Source organism: Pyxicephalus adspersus, chromosome 7, assembly GCF_032062135.1.
Source record: "Pyxicephalus adspersus chromosome 7, UCB_Pads_2.0, whole genome shotgun sequence".
Lineage (NCBI taxonomy): Eukaryota > Metazoa > Chordata > Amphibia > Anura > Pyxicephalidae > Pyxicephalus > Pyxicephalus adspersus.
Window position 1 is genome coordinate 2,965,258 of NC_092864.1, and position 21,305 is coordinate 2,986,562.

At 40.2% G+C, this 21,305-nt stretch overlaps 2 protein-coding genes across 2 annotated transcripts in view; one reads left to right on the forward strand and one right to left on the reverse strand.

The window, feature by feature from the left end:
• LOC140334850 (uncharacterized) overlaps positions 1 to 8,223 on the reverse strand; it is an 11,169-nt gene extending 2,946 nt beyond the window's left edge. The window contains exons 1-7 of the mRNA XM_072417116.1: positions 8,088 to 8,223; positions 7,238 to 7,611; positions 3,844 to 4,076; positions 2,898 to 3,092; positions 2,613 to 2,641; positions 1,034 to 1,304; positions 526 to 726 (exon numbers count right to left, since the gene is read on the reverse strand). Coding sequence (XP_072273217.1) covers positions 526 to 726; positions 1,034 to 1,304; positions 2,613 to 2,641; positions 2,898 to 3,092; positions 3,844 to 4,076; positions 7,238 to 7,500 — 1,192 coding nt within the window. The 5' untranslated portion in view covers positions 7,501 to 7,611; positions 8,088 to 8,223. The remainder of the gene's footprint in view (positions 1 to 525; positions 727 to 1,033; positions 1,305 to 2,612; positions 2,642 to 2,897; positions 3,093 to 3,843; positions 4,077 to 7,237; positions 7,612 to 8,087) is intronic.
• A 2,712-nt stretch (positions 8,224 to 10,935) lies between these two features.
• On the forward strand, positions 10,936 to 19,518 carry LOC140334859 (very long chain fatty acid elongase 4-like). Its single transcript, XM_072417127.1, has 8 exons — positions 10,936 to 11,041; positions 12,955 to 13,020; positions 14,318 to 14,505; positions 14,734 to 14,814; positions 15,127 to 15,183; positions 16,319 to 16,433; positions 16,800 to 16,927; positions 17,182 to 19,518. The coding sequence occupies exons 2-8, from the start codon at positions 12,963 to 12,965 to the stop codon at positions 17,350 to 17,352; spliced, it is 798 nt and encodes a 265-aa protein (XP_072273228.1). The 5' UTR covers positions 10,936 to 11,041; positions 12,955 to 12,962; the 3' UTR covers positions 17,353 to 19,518.
• The last annotated feature ends 1,787 nt before the right edge of the window (positions 19,519 to 21,305 follow it).

The following is a 21,305-nucleotide window of genomic DNA, read 5'->3' on the forward strand; positions in this document are numbered from 1 at the left end:
ATGGATTTAGTCCAGGACTGAACACATGTGCCAACTAATAGCAAATGATTTTAAGTAATCCATTTCAAGTTTGTTGGTTCTCCCATGATCGTTTATCTTCTCCAGTCTTGGGGAGCTTTAATAAATCAGGCGCAATGTGTCCTTGACAATTTTGAGTTTTATCTCCATCCTTCCTCTTGAGATTCTTTTACGTGCTGAATGCAGCAACTAGTCAACTTCTAAACTTACTATTGATTTTTATAACAGTACAGATGTAATTATTTGGGATTTTATTTTACTTGATTGAGTCTTGAGAGGACAGTGATTGATGCCCAACATTCCAGTTAATGCTTTACTTTTATTATCAGTCTTTGCTGAAACTGCAGGTAGAGCTTCCCTTTATTATAACATGGTAGATGTTTGAAATGCACTAATCAAATATAAATAAAAAAAGAAAAAGTGAAATTAAACTGCTATAAAGCAGTTACAATAAGTGGCCAGAACATTGACCATTTATACTCCGAGTTTTCCATGAAAGATAAATACCTTCTTCTTCTACCGCTGGGGACACAATCACTTCCATCAGCTTATTTAGGAGCTTTTCCTCATCCTTCTTCTCTTCCTCAGTGACAAGAAATAGATTGCGGGAGTATTTCTGTATACTGGGCTGAGACCACCAGATGCGTTCCTTCTCCTTCCAGCTGCTGTCCTGGAGATCGTCTATTACCACCAAAACCTTATACCGCCCTGTGCCAGACAAAGACAATATTCTATAATATTTATTTATACTTGTAGTTATTTCTGTACAAGTTCTGACACGTTTCACCCTAAACTGGCTTTGTGATTGGTTCCTCCATAGGGTGGGATGAATCAAAAGAAGATAAATCCTTGGGAAGTATCTTTCTCAACTAACCGTCTATCCATATTGGGAGCAATAGCATTTTAGTTTGGAAGAGAACATTGGAGTGTGGCCCCTTACATGTAACACTGATTGAGAGGTCAAAAAGTAAAATGTGTTTACAATGACTGTAGTAGATTCCATAGGACTAATTACCAAGGACCGTCGCCAGGTACTCTATCTCTATGTCATACAAAGAGTTGGTATCATCAGTGATATTAACTCTCCCTCTTTTCTTGGTGTGATACAGGATCCCAAAATGGCAGTGTATGACTTCTTCATAAAACTCTACATATCCGCGGTTTGATATACAAACGGATCTGACTTCATTCACGACATCTTGAAGTTTTGGAGATTCCAGCAGGCTTTTCAACCAAGCATAATCACTTTGTGAAGATCTGGAGAAGATTCCAACAGTCCCGAATTTCTGAAACAAATCAGAATGATAAATGTTGACCTTATAAAATAAAATATATGGAAAATCACATATAGGAGATTCATTCATTATTGTGGGATGAATCTTTGAAACACCTCCTGTGAGCCCAAGGCATCTCCCCATTCTGGACTTCCAGGAAAATAATGAGGACTGGGATAACCTAGCATGAAGGTTCTTTTTTTGCTGTAGTTGAGAAACAATTCATAAAAAAGTCTGAATAATTGCAATAAAAAAATGAAAACTTCACTTCAAATTTCACTTTACTTTTTTAGATTTGGGGCTGTAATGGTATAGAAAAGTTTGTATCATGGTTGGATTTAAGTGTCATGGTTTATGGTTAGGGGTAAGTGAAAAGTGACAGGGTATGGGTCGGGTTATGGGTATGGGTTCGGTCAGGGTATGGGTCGGGTTATGGGTGCATTTGGGGAGTAGAGTAATAGCCAGGTTATAGTTAAGGGTAAGTGTAAGGTATATTGTAATTGTCAGGTTATATTTAGGGGATAAATGGCAGACGTCAGGTCATGGTAGGAGAAATGTGAGTGGTAGAGTAAACAACTAAAGGGTAAGGTTATAGCTTGGAATACATGTGAGTGGTGGCGTTAGGGACAAGTATAGGTAAGGAATAAATGTCTGGAGTACAATAGGGGCAGGTTAACATAGGACAGCTGTGAAGAGTGGAGCAAGGGTCAGGTTATGGTTAGTGGTAAGTGTAAGAGGTACAGCAATGGTTGGTGTATGGTAAATTACTTTGGAAGGTTAGATTTAAAAAGTGCATAAGTTCTTGGTGAAGTGAAGAATTACTAATATTGAAGATCAGTCCATGCTTTTCTCAGTGTTCCTGCTCACAGCAATGAGCCTGATTTATTGAAGCTCTCCAAGGCTGAAGAGGATACACTTTTATCAGTGACCCTGGGTGATCCAGCAAACCTGGAATGGGATTCCTAATTTAATTTTCTACTTGTTATCCTGAACTAGATTCATTCCAGGTTTTTTATATCACCCAGATTGAAAGTGTATCCTCTCTAGCCATAGAGAGTTTTAATATTAATAATCAGGGCCATTGATGTGAACAGGAACACTGAGAAAATCATGGATCTTCCATTAACTGTTATCCTTTGGTGGCCAAAGAAATCCTACAAACTTCTGTTTTGATGTTTTAACTTTCTTTATTTGAGCCAATGGTTTGTAGCTGCAAAAACACTGACTTATCTTTTCTAACACAGGGGTTACAATTTCAAATAAAACATAAAATAAAAAATGGGTGGTTAAGAAAACCTATATAGGTGAAATATGTCTTACCAGACTTCCAGGTGGGTTCTCCGGAGGACCTGTAAGAGAGAAAGAAGATCTGAATGTCAGAGGACATGACTGCATCTCCCCGCTATATATAAATAAGCCAATAGCAGTGCTTGATGGTGTCTTCCCCTCAGTGATTGTGAAGATGCTGCTGAGAGTGTTCTGTTTTATTTGAACCATTTAGATTGCAGGCTTGGCCTACACTGGCAATAGAGCTTGTTAATATGAACTCAGTTTACCCTCACGGACTTCACAACCACTTTGCAACCTTGCCCCAGATGTCAGTACCTGTGTGAATGATCAGGGATGTTCCAATCTTTTTAATTGTTTCAAGCAGCTTCTTTCTGTTGATGAAGTCCAGCTCTCCCGGTAATATGTGGAACTGTTGAAGAGTTTTGGGAAATTGGTTTTCTTCCCACTTAGCTGTCCAGTCGTCATCCAACACATCAGCATCCCCAATTATTACAATCACCTTTTCTGGTCCTACCAAACCAACAAAGATCTCATTATATCTAACATTGCCCCTGGAATAAGTAGGCATAATGTACACGTTACTTGTGTAAATAACAGAATATGAGTAACAATATTTCCAGATGGTGGAATACAAGCTGATTCTAGTAATTTAATATCACCTGGTATACACATGTTATGCTGGAGCTAGCTGGAGATCACTGGACATCTTGAGTTCTTGTGCATGCCATATGTTCTTTTGATAAAACAAAAGGCACCTGTGTATACTTATCTTCAATAATTCTCTGTACAAGTTTTCTGGAACATTAAAACCTTGTCTTGACTTATCCTGCTTCACTATTGATCCATAAATATGATCTATTTCAAGGATACTGATAGTCTTACTGTTCTTAGATTAAAGGGAGCAATGCTGGAAGACATTGCCATAGGTCTGGTGGGCTGGGGTAAGGCTGTAGTCCTACTTTGCAGGGTAGGGGGTTAGATAAATTGTCTGTGGAAGGGATATGGTATCTTCAAGTATCTCCTTTACAGGAATGTCTAGCATTTCACTCTTTGAATCCTATATCATAGATATCCTGTATTAAACTTTTTGTTAGATTATTATAAGGAATAAAATTTGAATATTAAAAAATAAAACATAAAAATCAAAGTGTAAATTCAATTTAAAAAGAAGAATAAAAAAGTCTCCAAACCTTTGACGTTTGTGATTTCAGTAAATAAAATGGCTAAGACTCGTTATTGAGTTTGCAGTTTTTAGTCTCACCTTTTTTGTTAATGCAGTAATCCAGGTAGCGCCCCATCTTGTACAATGGTCTCTGGGATTTGGGAGTTGTGTAGAAGATGACAGCCGAGGATTGGTCTACCAGAGACGTCCACTCCGAGTCTTTTGTGAGGGATGAGAGAGCGACACATGGACAATCACAGTTTTGTTCAGCCACCAAGTAGGTGATTATATTAGTGACATCATGGCCCGATTCCCAGGACAGAACCAGCACTCTAGAATTGGGGAAAAAAACTGTGAAATGGATATTACAGCAGAAATAAAATGACATTTGGTTTTGTATCCCATATGATCTTAGAATTACGTTAACATTATTAATGTAGCCTACCCATGGATGCCATGTAGGAACACATTTTCTGGAGTTGAAGGGCCATGAATAATATAATTACAGCCAGAAGATATGAATGGAATAGATGTCCTATTTAATATGTAATAAAACAATTAATCTAGTGAATTCTGGTGTCCTGGTGCGGTGAGGATATTGTTTTGTTGCTGATAAGGTAAGTATGAGAGGTAAGAGGTCAGTGTTTCTCCGCCAGGGTTCTTCTAGAGCAGTGTTTTTCAACCACTGTGCCGCGGCACACTGGTGTGCCGTGGGAGATCTTCAGGTGTACCGTAGGAAATTATCCATTTACCATTGTCGAATGTCTGTGCTGTAGTGACTGGCAGAGTAATGTAATACTCTTTCATGTCAGTGGGTGGCAGTAGGTAGCTTAATTGAATAATTTATTCTCTGAGACAAGAGAATTAACTACAGAGTGTCATTTTGTAACATTTTTGATGTAAAGTGTGCCGCAGAATTTTCTCAATGTAAAAAATTTGCCGTGGCTAAAAAAAGGTTGAAAAACACTGTTCTAGAGTTTCCTAGGGGTTCCTTGAGCAATGAGCAGTTTGTGCTTTTCGGGTCATACTAAGTGACAGCAATCTTTTTGACTATTTGTAAGGGTGACAGTCTCCCCAATGGTGAGCAATGTAAAGAATTCTTCCCACTGACCACCACACTAATTTAGTGCGAGCTGTGGGTATAGTATCGTATAAAACTGAAAATGTCCCTATTATTACCATAGAGAAAAATCCACATCCCATGAGAAATTGTCTAAGGAAATTTTTTTAACAAGAGAGTTCCAAAGCGGGACTTTCAAGGGCTAGACAGTTAAAATCTATAATTTTATTATATAACAAAAAAATGTCCAAACGAAACAAACAGTATTTAAAATTCATAAAACATAGCATATATCCATAAAGAGCAATGCAATATCACATGCATAGTTACTTTCTCCCAAAAACCATCTTTATTAGGGTATTTGGTTTTCTACAGAAGGGAAGAAAGAATATCCTTCATTTGATGTGTTTCACAGCACTGAGACGGCTTTTTCAGGAATTAAAAAGATTGGATACAGTGACCAAATTAAATCTCATACCAGGAGACAGTGGTTGTAAAAGAGCATGCAACATCGAAAGGGGAATGAACATTCACACGAGGAAGGCCACCCAGCTACATCTCCGAAACCCAACGCTGAAATTATAGAACCCAATCAATAGTAGATACCCCTATTCAGATATCCAGCACCAAGGGGAACCACACCAGTATTTAGGTTGATGTAGAATAAAACTTTGATAAGATCAATGCATGGTTGTGGAGTAGATCACTCCCAAGTTAGGGTCCAAACACAAATACTATACTGTGGGTGTAGTATTTATAGAAGGGGTTTCCTGAAGACCTGGAAGTTATTCCAAGGGGTTCCCCTATGTTAAAAAGGTCAAGCAACACATTCATATGGGTCTTATTTTTTTAGTTTTAGAGCTTGGCCTGGAAACTATGAATATGCACAGGTCATAGTTTTCAATTAATTTTTGGCAGCTCTGAGATATGGGCAAGGCGTTAAAACAAGGCAATACCCAGTACACAAATGTTCCATCGGGTGTTATGCTGTGAGTGGCAAATTGGTGTAATATTTGGGTCACTTTATTCTCAGCTTCTGCTATAGGGGTTGCCTTTTTAAAACGCTTTGTGCATTTATACTTGGAAATATTTTGTGTTTGTTTAACTTGTGGATCTGAATACTACCGGTTTGTTTTTATATGTGGTATTAAAAACAAGGTGTGGGCTTTAATATAGAAGTTCATGGCTTGTAAAAGGAAACAATAAACATTTATTTAAATTTCTACTTTGTGTTAATGAGGGGACATGTTTATCTCACACTAATACATTTAATTTGCATATTTACAGAGCTGATACAAGCCAGTTGGCCTGAAATGACCATAGAGAGCTATAATTAGATAGATATTTGTTATCTTCGGGGCAACATCACCTGCAAATCACTGGGGAGTCCTTAAAATAGGGAACAGGAGTCCAGCTGTATACATCTTCCCAAAAAGGTTGTGCCCCCCTGAGTAACGGAAAGCTTTAATTTACTTTACATTATATTACAAGTTAGAATTAATTTCTGGACAATGCTGAAGCTGGGAAAGTAAAGTTTTCAGAAGAAGGCCACCAATGTTCTTTGGTAACAACTGGAATTTAAAATAGAAGCTTAGGATTGAACTGGAAACAATTAAAACTTTTATTGCTGACAGTCCCTTCATTATCTGCCTGGGGGACTACATGAAAAGCTAAAAAAAATGCCTCCTTACATTGGGGTCACTGACTATAAACAAGACTGAGGTTTGATCCCATATTTAGTCTATTCAAAAACAGAAAAGGCTGGAAATGAGTTTCAATCCCTTATTCATCATCAAAAATGTATGGAGTAATTTTTTTAATTACTTGACCCTACATGAACTAAATTGATAAAGCCCCCGGAGCACCCATCGGTCCTGGGCCCCTAACCTGATTCAGAAATTTATTACAATATAAAAGGTGAATAACTTTTATAAAACAATATTTGTCCTAATAATATTGATAATCACATGTCCAGCTATCCAGGGTCAGAATCTACACCCATTTTTAGTATTTCTTCAACAGACCGCATTCAATTTAGTAAAGTGAGTTTTTTTGAAAGCCTGCCTTGTATATGGCCCTCAAGGAATGGAGAATGACTACCATACCGATAAAAACTTTCCCTTTCCCCATGCCACCAACTGTATATTCACATTCCTGCTTTCAGTTGCTTCCCTTAGTGAAAAACACCAAAGTAAAACCTAAAGAGAGAAAAAGAGGTAAGGTGCTCAAATGAGCATGAACATGGCTTTCCTTGTCTAGGCACCAACAGAATCACTCCGGGACCTTGGAAAGATGAGCACCCCAAATATTTTCATCCCTAGTCATTTTATATTGGTGCAGGCTTCTAAAAGCATTCAAGGTCCGCTTTGTGAAACAAAAAAACATATACCTTTAAATACTTATTAATCATCAAGATAGAATACTGGGGCTTACTGTGATGAAGTGGCTTTGTCTCTTGGTGCCCCCATTCGTGGCAGGGGTGTAGGCAAGGATCTAGGTTGGGTGGTAGGCAAGGGTCTTGGTAGCTGAGTGAGTTCTGGTTGTGCCACGGGTCTCATTTTATCTGGGAGCTGCTGGGAGCCTTCCTCCTGTGGATGTGATTGTGTAGCTCGAGGGGTCACATCTCTTGACTTCTGCTCGGTTTCTGCTGAAATTATCTTTTGCCTGTTCCCCAATAAATCCTGTATGTTCCCCATCTTCTCGCAGCTCTCCGGACCTGCATGGGCGATATTTCCACTTTGTTCTCCTTTTTTTTTATTTTATTTATCTCTGTGTTATTTCCTCTTGCAGAGTCCAGCATAGATGATCTGCATGACAGTTATGTCATTAGAGTTATGGAATGAAGGATTTGCTGCAAATTTATAAAACAGTGAGGACTAATAAATGTTTTTGGAGCATTGTGCTGGCTATAAAAAAAGAATGTGTACAGTGGTCGGGAGCAGACTAAACAAAATATTGAATGCTCAGCATATGGATATGCTTAATATGAAACCCAGCCATATATCGTATATAAGTACAATCATACAATGAGTGTTGGGGAGCAGCAACAAGCTTGGAGGGCAATATGCCTAAGATTCTCCCCCAACTGATTTTCTATTGTGATGACCCGTCAGTTGGATTGACCCTTCTTACTGGCCTTGGCCTTGGCTACTAAACCACGAATATTCATGTGGGGTCCACTATCTGCACTACATGAAACATGTTATAGTAAATATTTATGAATCATTACATAGAAAACTAGAAAAGGAAATATTAGAAATAATAGAATTTTAGAATATCTTACTGCGGTGCTTTATGTAATGAAGACTGCCTGGTGTTTATCGGTGACTTCTTCTTTGTTCTAGAGATTTGTAATGTTTCCTAAAGGATTCTCTGCTCAATTCAAAGTCTCTTTAAACAAATACAAGGCAGGGTCAGGACTTGTAGTAATTTTCCGAGGGATGAGACAAGCTTGTAGTTTTAGGGTATCTGGGCTCCTTATAAGATCCGTCCTCCAGTATTTGAGAATTCTGAACACTGTGACATCGAGTCATATAAAAACCTCTTCCAGGTCTATAACGAAGATGGAACTTTGACATCAACATGGCTAATAATTAAATGATAGTAATATTCTTGTTCTGTTGTATCCTTATGTGGGCAATTACAATGTTTTGTGGATCCTGAGGATTTACTGCCATCCCTTGGTCATTATTAGTTATACACAAAGGGGAAATCATTTGCACCAACATCATGTGCTAGGATATGTAGTGAAAAATCAAACCAACAGCATTGCACTTGTATTCAAACTCATATACTGCCAACAAGCATATGCATCATTCCTGCTGCTTGTGACAATTGAATTGAAAGTCACTGAGGCTCCAATAGGACTGCAAGTATGATAACTTTGCCGATATATACACAATATATCTATATTCAGAAACTGCAATGTACAGCTTGCCTAGGACTCACCAAGCAATCTTTCCCAGCAATTTTATTTTAACAGTCCATAACTGGTTATTGCAAGTAATCCTTCGTACATGGAGAATTATGTATTATTACTTTGTTGTATATGTTCAGCCATGTCAGCGCCCAAAGCATAACAACATGCATAGTCATATAGGAACCCAGTCATGTGCCAAAATTAAATGGTTTTAGGAATGAATCCAGGGAACTCAACCTAGAATTTAAACAGAGTTGAGCAGCCATAAAACTCTACAGGCTTTACATTAAAGCTACAGAAATGACGGAACATTCGGCAATAACATGGACTGTATTACAAACCTCTGCTCACACTAAACAAACCTCAAACATCATTCTAAACCTTCTATGTTGTCCTTTCTGAATCTCAGTTTAATGAATTTTCTACTTAGAAATCGGTATACAAGCCTCACTAATATACCCACAACTCACGAGAGATTAATTAACCTTTAGTGCCCGGGGATCACAGTGGAACTTCAGATGAACTCTCAATGGAGTTCACCTGCAGTTCGGTTCCCACGGTAGGGGTTCGCCTGTAGTCACAGCTGATTGGAGGCACTCCCCTACCTCCTCCAACTGGAGAAACTCTATTGAGAGTTCAACTGCAGTTCCACTGCGATCCCCGGGCACTAAAGGTTAATTAACCTCTAGTGCCTAGTGGATACTCAGGGCTGCGATTGTTCATGCAGCCCTTGGAATCCTCCTGTTTGTGATCTACAGGCACTAGAGATTAATTAACCTCTCGTGCCCCAGGATTGCAGTGGATTCCCAGGACTGCAATCGTTTATACAGTCCTGGGAATCATGTGTGTGATCCCTGACACTAGATACACAAATCCCTCCACAGCTCTTCTCCCACCTACCTACCTGATACACAAATTCCTCCACAGCTCCTCCCCCACCTACCTGATACACAAATCCCTCCACAGCTCTTGTCCCACTTACCTACCTGATACACAAATCCCTGCACAGTTCTTGTCTCACCTACCGACCTGATATACAAATCTCCTCTCAGTTCTTGTACCACCTATCTACCTTATACACAAATCCCTCCACAGCTCCTCTCCCACCTATTATCATCACACGCATGGCTTCAAGACTTTTCTAGGGCTGCCTCCACCCTCCGGAATAGTCGGTCACATCCTATTAGGCTTACTACTAATATTTATAAGAGCCCTTAAAATACATTTTTTCAAACTCACCTACCGGGCTTGTCTCTTTTAATCCATGATTAACTTTTCACCCTCCCCCCCCCCCATGTTTTCCCCCCCCCCATATCCCCCCCCCCCCCCCCCCCATGTTTTTTCCACTCACTTCTTAGATTGCAAGCTCTGTTGGTTGGGTCTTCTCCATACCCTATGGCATTGTTTGTTCTATTATGCAGGTATCTACTGTGTAACCCCTATTTATTGTACAGCTCTGCATAAAATTTTAGAGCTTTAAAAGCAAAAATGTAAAATAGAATTATTATTATTATTTTTATTATTATTATTAATAATAATAGTAATAATAATAATTATCATAATAAGTTCAGTTCACAATAGAAATAACAAATTCAGTAAATACAAATACATTTATTCTATAGAATCAAGTTGTTTAGCCTTCTGCCTATGTGTACTCAGATCTCTTTGCCTGGAGGGATGTTCATTATCCCATGATGTCTGTGTACACCAAACAATCTGGATTTCCGCACTATGTAACTGGAAGCCGTGATTGCTGATGAGTTCTGACAGAGGGACAATTCATAGCAATAAGCTCAAACCAGGAATAATTCATAAATAACAATAAAAAAGAACTAATTAGATGCACAATGCTCAGTGTCATGTATAGCAGATGGCTGAAGGGGTTAATGTGACACTTAATTAGGTAAATGATACATTTTATATAGCAGAAGAAAGTAAAAGCTGTTGTAACCCTCCTATAAATGTATCTCCTTCCTCCTCTTCTTGCACATTTTGTATTTCTGCGACTATAACATTTTATTTATTGTTTAGCTTTTGTCTGTACGTATAATTAAAGGATAACATTTGTATTTTTTGTCAGGATTAATAAACCAGTTCTTCTGCATTTCAGCTCTGTGTGGAGCCGGTGAGGGTCACTAAAGGGTTAAAGTAGGGGGTTGGGTGAGGCGGGGCCCAGCAGCTTCTCCTCCCCTCACTGTTGTGTAATGGGATCATTATTTAACACTACTTAGAAGACACAGCCCAGCATAGAGTAACCCTCAGAGGGGAAACCGGGGACCCTGACAGCGCCAGCCACCTGGAGTCACCTTTCTGTACAGGTGAGGTCACCTGAGGTGATGCAATACTGACAGCAGGCTTTAGGGATCAGTTACCAGGTGACAGGCTGCGTCCTCACCGGTCACTGATCCCTTTACGTGTACTCTGTGACATTCCTATGACACCCAACCGTAGGTCCAATTCACATGTATAGGCTGAAAGAAGCCCCCGCAGAGTCCTAATTCACCCAAGTATCAAGATTTTCTGCAGGTAATAAACATATAAATTCTATCCAAAGAATAAAAACATTTTAGTTTGGATAGATTAGGGAAGGGGTGGTACAGGTGTCACCAGAGCAGGAAAAGAGGAGAAATCTTACAATGGGGACACTTGTTCTAATGACAAATGTCTAACAGGAGGATTCTGTTTCCTCTGCTGTGTCTTCAGGACACGTAAAATGTAAATCTTCCAGATGGGGACAAAGGAGTAAAATTTAGACTATGTACCCCCAATCTAGCTACAACGGGGTCAATTGAGGGGAAGCTCTGCTGACAGCAAAAATCCTGTCTTTTACATTTATATTTCCTTGCATCTGATTGGCTATTATTTGCACAGTGAATTTGGACCACATTCACTCAGATAAGTGAAATGAATGATAATTCAATAGTGAACAGATTAGACTTCTTTAGTAAATCAGCCCTAAAAGTTTTAATATGTTTCCTATAATACAAAGTGGAGAGGTGTCACTAGGGTTGGTGTCACCCAATGCAGTAACTCCAATATGGACCTCCTCCGGTACAGGACAGAATTCTGAATGGTCTATGTAATGTTAATGTTTCATGTAAATCATAATTCCTGTATATGGATGAATGTGACGACAATGGAAGGGGACATGAGAGAAAAATGAAAACTACACCAATAAATGGCACCATTATATTTACAGCCAATAGATACACACACACCAATGTGTTGGACCACCAATGCATGTTAAGGCAGCGCACAATAATGTGCATTATTTATTCGGGCATCCTAGGGCCCAAGTCCCTCCCATAAAATATGGGACATAAGCTAAGTAATATTATATAAAATTGGAAACTGTTCCACATTGCCATCACTTCATCAGTGGTCACCAAAAGGGCAAAAAACATTACGGTGAACATGGAAGAGTTGGTGATGGAGATGGCGGCCTCACAGGATCCCGGGCTCGTCTGTAATCAGCAAGCAGTATGCATATCCGATGGTTATGGCAAAATCTCCAATGTAGGATTTGTTCTGTATTTGTTCTGCTTTAGGCTCTGTGTGTTTAAATGTTTCCCATTGAAAATAATTAGAATTACCCAATACAAATGTTGTGCGTGGAATCTAAGCAGTGCTGCATATATCATAATATATGATATATATTTGATATATTATATATTATATAATATATAATATATTATTATATTATATATATATGATACTATATATTAATATTAATATACTAATAATATACATTATACATATTATTATTATGTACATTATAAAAATACAGCCCCCAGCCATTGGCGGATCCCAGCCTGCTATATGTATTGGGTGGGAATACAAAGAATCATATTAAATACAGAAATGTACTGACGCACTTTACTGGGTTTATTACATGACATCCTCAGTGTCCCCTGTCCCTGCTCTCCTCTATTCACATCTGGTCTTATCACCCACTGACAATAGATTTTGGAGCAAAGTCCCTTCTGATAATCACTGTGAATTGGCTTTAAGGTACAAGGTTCAGGAGTGACATACCATATATCATGGGAAGGGGGTCCATAGTTAGTGCTTTAGGATTGAGATACCCAACCTGGCACTTCAATATTGAGTTTACTGAGGTTTGGGGAGAGTCATTTGTACGCTCTATGTGTCGCTCAGATAGATATTTCTTCTTTAGTTGCTAAATTCTTTAATTTACTATACTGATTCTTGTATTGTTTGCTATTTGCAGGTTCCAGTATGGCGTCCACCTGGGAGGCTGTGAAGGACTTCTATGTGTGGGCTCTGGAGAATGGAGGTAGGAGACAGCTACCCCTCCCATTGCCGGGTGATACTAGGGAATTCTGCCCTTCACATTGCACGGTGACACTAGGGAAATCTGCCCCTCCCATTGCGGGGGGATACTAGGGAAATCTGCCCCTCCCATTGCCGGGTGATACTAGGGAAATCTGCCCTTCACATTGCAGGGTGACATTAGGGAAATCTGCCCCTCCCATTGCGGGGTAATACTAGGGAAATCTGCCCCTCCAATTGCAGGGTGACATTAGGGAAATCTTCCCCCCCCCCTTTGCGGGGTGATACTAGGGAAATCTGCCCCTCCCTTTTGGGGAACGATACTAGGGAAATCTGCCCCTCTCATTGCAGGGTGATACTAAGGAAATCTGCTCCTCCCATTGCAGGGTGATACCAGGGAAATCTGCCCCTCCCATTGCAGGGTGATACTAGGGAAATCTGCCCCTCTCATTGCAGGGTGATACTAGAGAAATCTGCTCCTGCTATGACCTACTTAGGCCCTACTTAGGCCATAGGATTTTTTATGTATGGGCTCTGGAGAATAAGAGTTAGCAAGACCTGCCCATACTAATGCGGAGTGGCACTGGGGTGGCTGCCCCTTGCAATGCAGGGTCACATTGGGGACAGCTGCCCTCTGGCACTGTTTTGTTTACAACTGTAAGGTGTCTACCTTTGAGGCCATAGAGAATTTCTATGTGCAGGCCATGGAGAATGGAGTGACAACTGACCCCCATACTGAAGGGTGACACTTGGAACAGGTGTTCCTTGCAGGGTCACATCTGGGACAGCTGCCCCACTCACTGATGGATGACAAAGGAAACCACCTTCCCTGCCTCTACACTGGGGTCATATGCACTCTGGTTTATATAAAAGTATAATTTATCTATAAACTGTATTGGGGAGATCACAGCTGGGTAGAAAGTCCAATCCTTGGCCAAGAGAAGGACAGTCATGGGTATCTGGCATGTCGAGAAGGGCCGGTTCACATGAGAGTGTTGCAGTGATGCAGAAAGATTTGAAAATAATATTGCATGGTATATGAATGGGCTTAGCACTTTATTAAGCAATACACAACAAGATAGTGTGAACACACTCTAAAGCTGCCCAGTCACAGAAGGGGCGTTTGATCCTTCTACACACAATGATGTAACTTCTGGAGGCAAAATTACAATCCATTAGAAAGATCAGGAGTTGTAACACTGTAACAATATTGTAATAGGATACATTGTTTGATGCACAGTTGTCCACCAGTGGTGATGGACTCCTTCCATACACTGATAGCGCTCTCTTCCGTTTTGCAGACAGTCGGACGGATCCATGGCTTCTGGTTTACTCTCCCGTCCCCATCATTCTCATATTTGCTGTCTACCTCCTGCTTGTGGCCTTGGGACCCCGACTGATGGAAGGACGGGAGCCCTTCACTTTGCGCTCGGTGCTGCTAATCTATAACCTTTGCCTAGTGGGCCTCTCTGTCTTCATGTTTTATGAGGTAAGGCCACACACACACTTTTTCAAAGCTTGATGAGATATACAACTGTAACTTCCAAAGGAGACCTGAGATCTTATTAACCAATCAGGAAAACCTATTGGCCAGTTGAATGTCAGTTAACAAAAGTTATATTGATGAAAGATGAAATCTGGTTGGTTGTTCTGGTTTGTTTCAATTTGCACCTTGTTTTTTGTCATCCTTAAACATATCTTTTTATCTTGTCCTCAGTTTCTGGTGACTTCAGTAATGGCCGGGTACAGCTACTTCTGCCAACCGGTGGACTACAGTAACAGTGAGCTGGGTCTGCGGGTAAGTGAGGCATTCTGGGTATTCTGATCATGGTGCCCACCGAGTGAAATGAAGTCTAGCAGTGCAGCAACATAAGCTAGTAGATCTATCCTAAACAAAACAATCACCTCCAATAACTTTGTTTCTCTAGACAGAAATGTGTTATAAGAGGATGTTTCTAAAAGAATTGTCTGTCTCATTCATAATATCCAATCAGGTCTTTCTATACCAGTACCTGTTGTAGTAGGGGGGAATAACTGATAGAATATGGTTGTCTGGCTGGGATGGGGATGACCCGTGTCATCTGACATCTTCTCCTTCTTTCCCCTACAGATGGCCAGAGTGTGTTGGTGGTTCTTCTTCTCCAAGGTCATTGAGCTCCTAGACACAGTAAGTATACCAAGAGGATCCTCCACTCTTTAATGTTTTAGATCTAATGGTGGGTGATTGATAAGTTGGATATTAAGCCTTCCAGACAACTTCTCTTCCATCAAATGATTACATTTCCCTTTATGGGAGGTTCTAGGTTCTCCAACCGAGGGTGTCTAACACTGTTTTGTTTCTCCTTGGAAGAACACATGGAATGGCACCTTAGTTTATGAAGTACCTTGCCTGTCCTGGAGTATATGGAAGGGTTGGGTCCTCCAAGAAAACCTGTGAGGATCTATATAGAAGAGTATATCTACTGTCTAAACCACCCTTTTTAACCTTCTAACATGTGAAAACCATCAACATAACTTTCGGGTCTTCTGGGATTCTATAATTACTACATTCAACTAGAAAACATCACTCTGAATGCGTCCAATCTCATCTGATCTCAGAATCTAAATAATACATCCAGAGCTCACAGTAGATTAATGTGGTGCCCAATGGGAAGAATGCAACCCTTATAGATTGGTGTCACCTAAACTGACCCGAGGGGCACAAACTGCTCATTGCTTAAGGAGCTTCTGCAAACTCTGGAGGAACTCTGATTGGGAAGCTCGGGTCTAAACTAAAATGTGGAAGAGGACCTTTCCAGGAAACGGAGCCTTTATCCAACAACAAAGAAATGTATATAAACCCGTTCACTTTGCTGTGACATAGGAAGCATGCTACAACTGTACCAATATTCCACCATGTTTTGTATTAGATAATAATAACCTTTCCTATATGCTCTGCGAGCGAGTCGCTAAGCCTGACCTCTACATTGCGTCTGATCCTACTGGAAATTTCTGCATCCAGATTACATAGGAGGGTTCACAGCTGATTATTGAGACTGTTATAAAAAAGAGACAAAGTACAATAGTGACCATAGCCTGACACATTCTTATCACTCCGGAATGTATTATGGCGTATCTGTGCCTGATATGAAGAGCTGGGCATGCTGGGAATTCCAGGACAATAGCCGTTGCCTCAGCTCTGTGAATGACCCCTCTGTCCTCACCATGAATGACGCTCTTCTGTCACTTGTGTGTTTTATACGTGGCAGATCTAATTTTATGATGGAGATGTTTGATTCCTTTCTATCTTTTTTCCTGTGCAGATATTTTTCATCATGAGGAAGAAATTCAATCAGATCTCTTTCCTCCATGTCTACCATCATGCCACCATGATCTTCAACTGGTGGGCTGGGGTCAAATACGTGGCTGGAGGACAGGGTAAGTCTTGTCCATGTTCTGTGCACCCCCCTCATCCAGCGAGGGAACAAGATGTGGGGTATTTCTAAATCGGTGTATGATGAGGTCTGTGCCAGCATGGCAAGGGTCCAATGTGGCACCAGTAGAAATCAGCGGCAGAGCTAATATTATTATTTCTATTAGTAAATAATATATATTATTAAATTATATAGCGCCAACATATTACACAGTGCTGTACATTAAATAGGGGTTGCAAATAACAGACAGTGACACAGGAGGAGGAGAGGCCCCAAAGAGCTTACAATCTAGCAGGTGGGGGAAGCTATCATGTTGCAGGCATCATTTATGGAGCATTTATAATAAATTGACATTTGATGTGTTTTTCAGCATTCTTCATCGGCATGCTGAACTCCTTCGTCCACATCTTCATGTACCTGTACTATGGGCTGGCCGTCCTGGGGCCCTCAGTGCAGAAATACCTGTGGTGGAAGCGATACCTGACCATACTTCAGCTGGTGAGTGTCTGAGAAATTCTGGACTTGGAAAATGACTTCTATGAGTCTGGTACTACCTGACAAAAACATTGCTAGGACTAAAAAAGGAATTATTCAGCTCATTGATATTGTCCGCAAATATATAAAAATACATTTCACCTTAATATTATGCCTCAGACATATTACACATTGTTCCTCAGAGGCGGTACTTATGTAGCTACTTTACATATGAGGTGTTATTATGTTATTTTTTATGTTGTGTTTTATCTCTGCAGACTCAGTTTGTGGCAATTGCCTTCCACTCTGGTTACAACCTCTTCACAGACTGTCCGTTCCCTGATGGGTTTAATGCGGCCGTCTTTGCTTATATCATCTCCCTCATCATTCTTTTCCTTAACTTCTACTACCAGACGTACATCCGTCGGCCCCTCAAGAAAAAGTTGTGAGAATTCTCTACTTTTGAGGATGCTCCACCCATGAGGAGCGGAATACCACTGCAGAGTCTACCTGAGAGCGTGAGAGACAACAGAGAAGGGAAGAGATACAGAAATGGGGCCAAAGACAGATGGAGCTCAGGGCCCACCCATGGGTCGTATATATATCATACAGAAATGGAGAACCCTACATTTCTGAAGTACAGTTGTTTTATGGAAAGGTTCAGGAACCATATGTAGAGTCTTGGGGCTCTATAAAGACACTATTACTGTTATCCTGCAAGATCAATGCAGAGAACTTTTTATCGATTTATTATACTATGTCCCAGTGTCTGTAGCAGGCACCACGAGGTGTCACCTCCCGTGTCATATCATTTTGTCCTTGTACATTCATATTGTATTATATACATATAGTGTAAATGTAGTTCTCTCCCTCTATCTCTGCTTCTCTCCAGAAATTACAAAGAAAACAAATAGACCAATTCTCGCCTATACTCCACACTTTTCTTATCACCCCCTGTGCACACTAGTGTAAATGTACATAACAGTATAAGAGAGCACCAAAAGCTCAAGGCCTGCTTATTTACAAAGAATGCTCCCCATGTTAAAAAATAATTTGTGAGGTTTCATGTCTGATACTCTTGTGGTGTGAGCTTTGCAGCCACTAGAGGGCGCTCCAATCTGCATACTCTCCTGCAAGGCGGCGTACATGGTAGGAGCTCAACCGGGAATGCTTTTTAGGTTTTTATTGCTGTTTTCTTTCATTTCTGTTGGATTTCATATCTTTAAAGAGAAGATGCCAGAACTTACTTACTTACATTCTACAATTAGAACCTGACATCCTGCATATGTGCAGCTCAACGTACTTAGAAAAGAAGATGGAGAATAAGCAGTCAATGTCCTTCCTTCAATACAATTCCTGCCTCCTTGCAATATTGAAATGTAAAACTATAGTCCAAGTTGCATTAGGACAATTCACATAAGTGGAAGAAGTTCTCAATGCACAACAGAATGTCCATAAGCAATCCCTCAAAACCTTTTTCAACGAATAAACTTGCAAGTGGCCTATAAATCCCAGTGTGTCTACTAGAAGGGCCATTGACCACCATAATGCAGCACTTTGATTACCAGAGGAAGTATTTGTTATTGAATGGGTAAAGGTGCGTCACATAGGGATAACATAAAAACATCCATTAATAGATGGATGGAAGAGTCTAGGTGGAGAAACCTACCTAAGATTAGTTCACATGGGCACTGAGGTTCTGCCATGCTCACAGGACACCACATGTCGCATCCCACCCATGGCCACCAATTAGGAATGAATGGGTTAGGTGGTGAGTGGCTCGGTACTGCATGCTGCCACCCACTGTAAAATGTTGAAATGCTGCTTCCTTCAGTTCAGGTAGTGCCCAGATTAGGGACATCCGACATACAGAGGACGGGGCTTCCCTGTTCCCTCGTGTGCAGGAAGAAGGCTGGATGGGGTGCGGGGGGCGGTTTGCTTTACTTGCAGAAGAAATCTTTTGCTAAACACAGCTGAGACTGAGCTCTTTCTGCAGCCTATTGTAACTCTTGAATGATCAAGACAAACTTTGTCTCTCACTTCTTTTCCCAAGCTGTATTCTAACTCTGCTCAGGGTTCTTCACCCAGGCGACAAAGTGTTCCTTTAACTTTTGCTCTTTGGCTATTCTCTTCTCTTTGGGTCTCAAACACATTCTGCTCAGCATGCCGCCCAGGTCCCATCAGGTAGGTGGTGGGACAGAGCCAAGTCCAAGTAACATGCAAGCATAGTAATAAAATCTATGCTATTCAAGTACTTTTCTGCAGATTGGATGACATCCAACTCCTACTCAACAGATTGTACCATGTATGATCAGCTTTTGACTGATTAAAAGCATGCAGTCTTCCCGCAGTGTATACCAGACTGTGTTCCTGGCCCGCTTCTCCAAGGCCCCGAGCTATATTCCCATTAGTGCTGATAGGCTAAGACTTTAAGGTATAATTATAAACAATATGGGTGAGTGTACTTATTAGTTAAATAAAGATGCAGAAATGTACTTTAATATACGTGAACAGTATTTGACATAGGTGAACGTAGATACATTGGTTAAATAACAGATGCAATTCTCAATCCAATCACTAGGTGGTCCTGTGCTCCAATTTATTTTCTTCGCTGTGTTTTTGTTTTTTTTTTGTTATTATGTTTATATTTCAGGTTGTAATTCAGTTTACTTTAAAGTTGAACACACCCCCCTCTAGTGAATGAATTGAGAATCACACCCACAATAAACACGAGAACCTTCATATTGTTCCACGCTATATTGCACACTGATTTGCAGAAATTCATTGCACTAAATTACAATCCACTGCTTTGCTTGAGAACACATGCTCTTTTCATTGCAGTGCACTTTGGGGCTGCCTAGATTGTGTTATGCTTATCACATTTTACACAGTCATAACATGATTGTTCATTTTTTATCTAAAATTAGACTACCACTAATGATTTTCATATCTCCTGGAGACAAAAACACAGAGCTATTGCAGAATACTGTGTGGTGGTTGGTGGGACTAATTTTATGAGACTGACCTGAGATAAACGCAAATGTGAAAGATCCCCAAAATAATCCAAGTAACCATACCACAGTGACAGAGAATATGTATGCATCCTTTTTCTAGGATCCCCCTGTCACTGGTAGCTGCTGATCCCAAATAATCATTATCCATGAAGCCTAGATCCTCATGTGTCCACCATAAGAACCAACCCTGATGATCAATGGGTCAAACCTACCGGCTGCAGCCGTCACTTTGACGGACAGTGTGCAAAGAATTCTTTGAGTTTTCAAACATTTTAACAATGCCCTGCTGAAACTGGTCTGGGCCCCTTGGCATTAGTGACCTCAAAAGGTTTAACTGGTAAAAATTAATTAATCAGACTTCTATTGTAATTTTATAGAATTAGTTGATTCACTGATTTCTTAAGGGATGCCAAAATACAAACAGATTGTGATTTATCATCACATGAGATCAGCTGTATTTTTTTTATCAGAAGATGTCAAAAACTTTTACATTCGCAAGGCTTGTACTTCAAAAGCTTGGACTACAAGAGCCCCAGATAGGTCAGGGGATGACAGTGTAAATATACGGTGACAAAGCATATTAGATGTCGTTTAGAAAAATATGAAACTATTTCTCTATAAACCCTGGGGTGATTTCGATGGTTCATATTCAAAATACAAGACTGGCTGTTCTACATTCTCCTGAGTCACCGGTAGTAAGTACAGTGCACGGCTACAGTTCAGTGGTCACAACAAGTCACCAATGTATCAGCTCAGGGTTCCGTGGATGTTCTTCCTCCTAGGTAAGTGACTCCGGCCCTTTATTCTTAACATAGCAGGGTTAGTGGTGGTTATATGGAACACAGTGTTAGTGGGGGGCTTACTGGAAATGTTGGAGGCACAATTGTGTTCTACGTCTGATGATATTGCAAGCACACTTGAATGAATTTTACTAAAAGCATTGGATATACTATTCTTGCATTAAAACGTGTAACAATATAACACACCCACGAGATAAAACTGAGGACCTCCATTTTAATACAAGACTAAGACCTCCTTCCTAAGACAAGACTGAGTGGGTCCCACTTAGAACAAAACTGAGTATCCTCCATTTAGGATAAAATTAAAGACCTCAATCTTAAGATTAAGGACCCTCCACGTAGGTGAAGACATAGGATTTACTTATTTATTTAATATCAAGGAGTCTTAGGACAAGACTGAGAACTTTATCTTTTGCAACAAAAATGGAAAACTCCTTCTTAAGACCAAAGCGAAGAACTTCACTCTTAGGACAAGACTGTGAACCTCTGCATTAGGACAAGACAGGGATTCTTGTTACAAGTACTTTACATTTAGGACAAAGCAAGGACCTCCCTCCTAAGATAAGATTAATGACCCCCCACCACTTA

Excerpts from the sequence above, each read along its gene's own strand:
- LOC140334859 (XM_072417127.1), top strand. The coding sequence starts at position 12,963 with ATGGCGTCCACCTGGGAGGCTGTGAAGGACTTCTATGTGTGGGCTCTG. Across the intron at positions 14,506-14,733 it reads CTGTCTTCATGTTTTATGAG|TTTCTGGTGACTTCAGTAAT; the intron begins GTAAGGCCACAC and ends TCTTGTCCTCAG. Across the intron at positions 14,815-15,126 it reads ACAGTGAGCTGGGTCTGCGG|ATGGCCAGAGTGTGTTGGTG; the intron begins GTAAGTGAGGCA and ends TTTCCCCTACAG.